The sequence below is a fragment of the Antechinus flavipes genome, chromosome 6 (assembly GCF_016432865.1).
Source record: "Antechinus flavipes isolate AdamAnt ecotype Samford, QLD, Australia chromosome 6, AdamAnt_v2, whole genome shotgun sequence".
Taxonomy (NCBI): Eukaryota; Metazoa; Chordata; class Mammalia; order Dasyuromorphia; family Dasyuridae; genus Antechinus; species Antechinus flavipes.
This window is the reverse complement of record NC_067403.1, coordinates 260,023,603-260,029,757: the sequence shown is the minus strand read 5'-3', so window position 1 is coordinate 260,029,757 and position 6,155 is coordinate 260,023,603. Positions and strand designations below refer to the sequence as shown.

Below are 6,155 nucleotides of genomic sequence, written 5' to 3'. Positions count from 1 at the left end.
TTAAGAAAGTGACTTATTTAATCTCTGTTAGTCTCAGTTTCCTCATGAAATTAAAAAGAAAATACATAATAAAATAGTAAAAAATGAGATTAGCCTAGAAAATCTCTGGGGTCTTTTCCAACATTAAGATCTGAAGCCAGGACCTTCCAACCCCTTAGGGCTATGGCCGCTGCTCCACAGGTGTTGGTGGGTGAGGGATGAACCAGGCCCTCGGAATTCCCTACGCGCCTGCCCAATGTGTCTAGGTCACTGTGTCGGAAAGCAGTCACATGACTCCGTACGGACCAGATCACGTACTCAAGACACCAAATCCAAAACATCCATTGCCAAGGGGTTCCAAAAATTTATTCTGAGTATTTAATTAACAGCAACAACAACAAAAAATCCTACCTATGAAGTGTCCTAGACAAAGGGGGATAAAATAAATTGAGTATAAAACCCCACCCAGTCCTAGGGAAGCTTGAACAATAAGGAAAAAAAAAGTGGGGGGAGGGGAAACTGGACACATGGGCGCCTGCTGGGAGGAGGATTGTCCCAAAGGACCGAGGTGTTTCTACAAGGGTCTCCCGGAGATTTCTGTACACCCCGCTGCTCACGCCCACTCTCATTGGTCCACAGCGCTGAGACTCCCAAGTGGCTCGTCTTCCTCGGCCGCGCCGGCCACGAGACCGGTCCACACGCACTGGGCAGCCACCGATGTCTTTGGTAGGGACACAGACTCCTCTTTGTAGTTCGGTTTTAATCGAGTCAGCCCATGGACGCTCAGGCCAAAGAAGCATCCCTCCCCAGAGGGCGAAACTGCTAGGGGCAGTTTGTGCTGAGCATCCGGGGAGGTGACTGCCCCGTGGGGCTGAAAAGTGACTGAGGTGACAGCCTTGCACACTCACTCACACTCACACACACACTCTCTCACACACTTGTGCCCTCGACAGGCTGCAATGGCGACCGCCCAGCAGTCTTCTCCAGCAGCTGCTGGTCCACGGAGAGCTTCGGGTTATGAGATGTCAGCCCTGTCAGGTGACGTCTCGGCAGCCGTGAAGAATGGGACTCCCCAAGGTCTAGAGGTGGACGAGCAGCCGGGGGTGGGGGAGGGTCACCTAGAGGAACCACCTAATTCTAAAGGAACCGAGAGGAGCTTGTCGGGCTCCTGGAGTCGGGATTGCTGGGAAGATGGGGGAGAGAATGAAAAGTCACAAATCCTCCACACTCGAGCCTCCACACTTGGCCGCCGTGGGCTTCTTCTGATGGAAGGAGGAGACTCTCTGAAAGTCAGTCTACAAAGTCTCACTCACGGCAAGAGGCTCGAGAGGCTGCTCCAGTCGGAAGCCCTCGAGCCCCGCTTTTCCCCAAGTCCTCCTTCCCCCAGGGAGCAGGACGCCCCCCAGGAGGCCGCTCACTGGCTCTGCCCACATGCAGATACAGGGCTCCCTCAGCACCTCGTCTCAGGCAGGGCCCCACATCCCAAGGCCTCATGCACAATCTGCTGCACGAGGACAAAAGGGCCTCGGCGTGGCTTCTTGTAAGAACCATTCGATTTGGCAAAAAAGAAAAGGCCTTAAATGCTCCAACACCATCACCCAAGTCCTTCAAGGAAACATGATTACGATATATTAGCAAATTCTGAGGATTAAACATTCTTAAGAGCATCAGCAAAAGTATTAAATATGAAAGCGGATGTATCTTCCCCTCGCGGTCCTTCCCGAGGCGTGACTCTGTAGTGTAGAAATCAGGCATTAAGGCATCCGTGAGAGACCGTCCCGGCTACTGCCTCAGCTCCACGTAGTTGGCCGGGAAGAGCCCGTAGCGGCCCTTGCACACGCCCCTCCACCAGCCGTCGTCGATCATTTCAATGTTGGTGATGATGTCATCGGGATCGAAGGAAATTTCATCGTCTCCAGCTAAAAAGGAGAAATCAGTAGAGAGAAATGAATGAAAACCACATCTTTGCGGGAACCCTTCCCAACCAAGCTGCCGTTGGGAGCAGAATCTAATCTTCTCAAGGGCAGGGGTCCCTTCGGTCTTTGGATGCCCAGGGCCCCAGACAGAAGGTGACAACTCAGTCAGAAACCACTGAACCAGCTCTTTTTGGGGTGGCAAGAAACTGGAAACTGAGGGCTGCCCAATCAATTGGGGAATGGCTGACTATTGATCAGGGAATGGCCGAATAAGCTATGGCATGTGTATGTTATATTGTTCTTTAGGAAATGATGAGATTTCAGAGAAGCCTGAAGAGACTGACAGGAACTGATGCTGAGTGAACCAGGAGAACATTGTACTTGGCAACAGCAAGATAAGGTGATGGTCAAGTACGACAAACTTGGCTCTTCTCAGCAACACAGTGATCCAAGACCATCCCAATGGCAAAGCATGGTGGGGAGGGTAACCTCACAGAACTTCCACCATGAATCATGTTTCAAGACAGGGCTGAGCTGAAAAAATCTACTTCTCACGTTACCACTCAATCAAACCATTAAGGACAGTCATCAGAAAGACTAAGCCCAATGCCCAAATTGAGGAGTGACACATGGTCAGAACTATCAGGTCCTCAAGACCCAACCAGGAAATCCAAGAGAAGAAAAATAATCACATTGAGTCACTTTTCCAGCCCTGGTGGGTACAGGGAAACAGGGAGACCGTTGAATATTAAAGATGGGGTGTGACCAGGAGCACAGTCCTGCGCTCAGGGACTCAACTAGGACGCACTAGGCAAAAGGGAAGTCCCAGATGCACCCCAAGATACGGGGATCTAATGAGGTTGCAGGAATAAGTGCCAAAGAGTAACTGTTATCCTCTACCCAGAACCCCAAGAACAGAGTAAGATCTCAGTTCTAGCTTTTAACCCATTTGGAAGCCTGCAATGGAATGATGAGATCAGGAATCCAAGACCAAAGAGAAGCCTATAGTTTTATCACTCTGCGTCAGCCGAGCTGCTCAGCTGAATTATAGTGGCCAAGTCCAATAGAATCTACTTTGGTTCAGACCTAGACCCAGGTCAGGATGAAAAGGGCAGTGCTCCCACTCTGCCCTACATTAGACCCACTTGGGAGCACTGAAAGCTCACACATCCTCAGCCTGAGCTGTCACTGAGATGCTAGAATAAGACAATGTTCGATATCCCAAGAGACCGGCTAAGGACTAGCCCAGATCTTCCTCCACAAGAGCACAGAGCTGGATCGCAAGCACATAATTAGAAAGCAAACTGAAAGAAGAAGCAAACACTAAAAGGATCCCACCACACAAAGCTTTTATGGCGACAAGGAAGTACAAGACAATTCCAAAAGATGAGAATGACTCCCAAACATCTACAATCAAAGCCTCAAAAAAAGGCATAGTTTGGACACATACTCAACAAGAATTGAAATGAATTTCATTTCAAAAATTGAAATGAAAAACTCCCAGAATCATCATAGCCAAAATCTAGAGTTTCATGGTCAAAGAAAAAATAGTGAAGCAGTGGGAAGAAAACTCAGATACCAAGGAGCCACAGTTGGGATGATACACAATTTAGCATCCACCACCGTAAAGGAGCAAAGAGCTTGGAATATAATATTCCAGAAGCAAAGGATAAGAAACAAACTTAGCAAAACCAAGTATACTCCTACAAGACAAAAATTAAATCTTCAGTGAAATAGAAGATTTCCCAGCATTCTTAACAAAAAGACCAGAGCTGATTGGAAACTCTGACATGTAAACATTTTCATTTATGTAGAAATATTTAAAAAAATAAAGCATAAACAAAAATAATCATAAGGAACTAAAACCAGGATGACCCTTTATGTTCTGATATGAGGAGATGATGTTTTGTCTCTTCTGAACCCAGTCATCATCAAGGATCACAAGAGTCCCATTAGATCGAGGACATGGAGTAGTTCTGTTATATTTTGATAATCTTTTAAAAAGAAGGGAAGCAAAGGGGAATACACTGGAGAAGGCAAGGGAGGTTAGGTAGACAACTATACAAAAAAGTGAGTCACAAGAGTGGCTGGCATTCGAACCCTGCTCTCACCTGGTCTGACAAAGGACCAAATGGATAAATAAATATATTTTGCTCAACACAGAAATAAAAGGCAAAGGGAAGAATTAAAGGGAACATCAATTAAAGGAGAAATTAGTTGTAAGGAAACAATTCTGAAGATATACAAAAAAATTCATAGATCAGTGGAAGGTGGAAAAGAAGGTAGAAAAGTCTGAAGCAAGTATGGGATATGAAGACAACTGAATCCTATTATGCTATAAGAAATGATCATTTCAGAGAAACCTTGGAAGACTTGTATATAAGTGACACAGAGGGAAATGAATAGACCTGGAAGGAAATGTATGTAAGAACAATAGCACTTAAAGTCAAACAACTTTAAAAAGACTTGGGAACTGATTAACAAAGTGACCATCCATGATTCTAAAACAGGCTGCTCATCACCTGATAGAGACAGGGAGGACTCAGAATACACAGTGTGTGTGTGTGTGTGTGTGTGTGTGTGTGTGTGTGTGTGTGTGTGTAAGCAGAAAACAATCACAAAATTCAATTTTGCAAATTGTGAATGTGTATATGCATGTGTGCAAGCATGTATACATATGTAGATGACTTATGCATGTATACATACAGGCACATATGTTTATATACATGTACACTGTATAATGTATCTCTCTTAGAAGTGGTCAATGCAGAAATTTATTTTGCTTGACTATACATGTTTGTAACAGAGCTTGTTTTTCTTTCATTTTCAATTGAGGATTAGAAAAGGAGGGAAAAAGGGTAGATTTTTTGCTGATTGGTGATATTTAATTTAAAAATAAAAAGAATTACCAGTCATGAAGTTAATGGAAAAAAACAAATTGACTCAGTTGGACACGACGCCCCAAGCCCAGCCCATGTGGTTTGCTTACCGGCCTGATAATCATAGAGGGCAATGGCTGTGATCCCAAGGTCATTTTCATATTCATCGTAAGTATTTTCCTCTAAAATCAACCCAAAAAGAATGTGATTAGTAACAGTTTGTAAATAAATCTAAGCTCTATGGTAAAGGAAAGGACACAAATATAAACCACACATCGATCCTGCACTCAGCTGCCACAGTGATTTGCCCTAGCATCTGGCTGAGCACATTAGTCCCCACCACAAGTGCTCCCTCCCTGCACAGCACCGGGAAGCTTCAGGACTTGCCGTTCCAGCCTTACTTTGCACCGTTCTCTCCCGCTACGCTCTAGCCCAGTTGGCCTCCCTCCTGTTCCGATCTATCTCAGACAGGTGCATCACCTGCCGCCCTCGATGCCTCGTCTGGAACTTTCGCTCCCCTCCCCTCATCTCTTAGAATTCCCAACATCACCATGTCCATATGGCTCCGTTCCGGGTCCCTTTTGGCGGGAAGGAGGACTCATCTTAACTTTTTTACATTCTCTCTCTACAGATCATCAGGCCACAGATGTACCAGCAAAGCACCTCATGTCTAGATTTCTGCCTCCTTTTTCAGCAAGCCAACAGGAGATGCCAGTCTCCGGCCTCGACCCCTCCTGGTCCCTGACCCCTCCGTTCCCCGGCCTCGACCCCTCCGGCCCCTGGCCTCGACCCCTCTGGCCCCCAGCCCTCCGGTCCCATCACGCACTCCCCTGCACCAAGCTGCGGCCTCGGCTCCATCCAGAGAAGCTTCCACAGGAGCCTGGCTGCAGCCTGGCCCAGGATGGGCCTTCCCCTGCGCCCACAGCCAGTTTTGGTCTCAAACCTAGGTCTGAGAGCGCCGGGCCCCTGGCATCCTTGGAGCAGAGCAACCACAGTAACAGAGGATGCGTGATGGCTTTAGGCGAGCGGCAGGGAAGCTCATCGAGATCTGAAAGCCCTGGGCGACCTCCACGAGGCCGTGAGGAAGGGGACCAAGAGGCCTGGCGAACCCGCCGCCCACTGTGGTCATGGGGACCGCGCAGGGAAGTGGGGCGCTGGGCAAGCCCCGTTCAGCACCTTCTTGATTGGGAGCCATGGAGTCGGCTGTCTCGTACACGGCCTCGGGCTCCTGCGCCACTCCCCGCTGGCTCACTGCCTCCTGATAGTCCGACTGCACGGCCGTGTACTCGGACTCCTGCTCAGGCCCAGAATACGCCGCGCCACGGCCTTTGTACCCTGCTTCGGCCTCGTAAGATGCAGCATCCTGGGAAAAGTCAAGCAA

General features: G+C 47.9%; 1 protein-coding gene across 4 annotated transcripts in view; it reads right to left on the bottom strand.

Moving 5' to 3' along the window:
* Positions 1-323: 323 nt before the first annotated feature.
* CTTN (cortactin) overlaps positions 324-6,155 on the bottom strand; it is a 42,832-nt gene continuing 37,000 nt past the window's right edge. For all 4 annotated transcript variants that reach the window (XM_051967182.1, XM_051967184.1, XM_051967183.1 and 1 more), the window contains 3 exons: positions 5,951-6,137; positions 4,885-4,956; positions 324-1,898 (listed from right to left, as the gene is read on the bottom strand). In XM_051967182.1, coding sequence (XP_051823142.1) covers positions 1,762-1,898; positions 4,885-4,956; positions 5,951-6,137 — 396 coding nt within the window. In that variant the 3' untranslated portion in view covers positions 324-1,761. The remainder of the gene's footprint in view (positions 1,899-4,884; positions 4,957-5,950; positions 6,138-6,155) is intronic.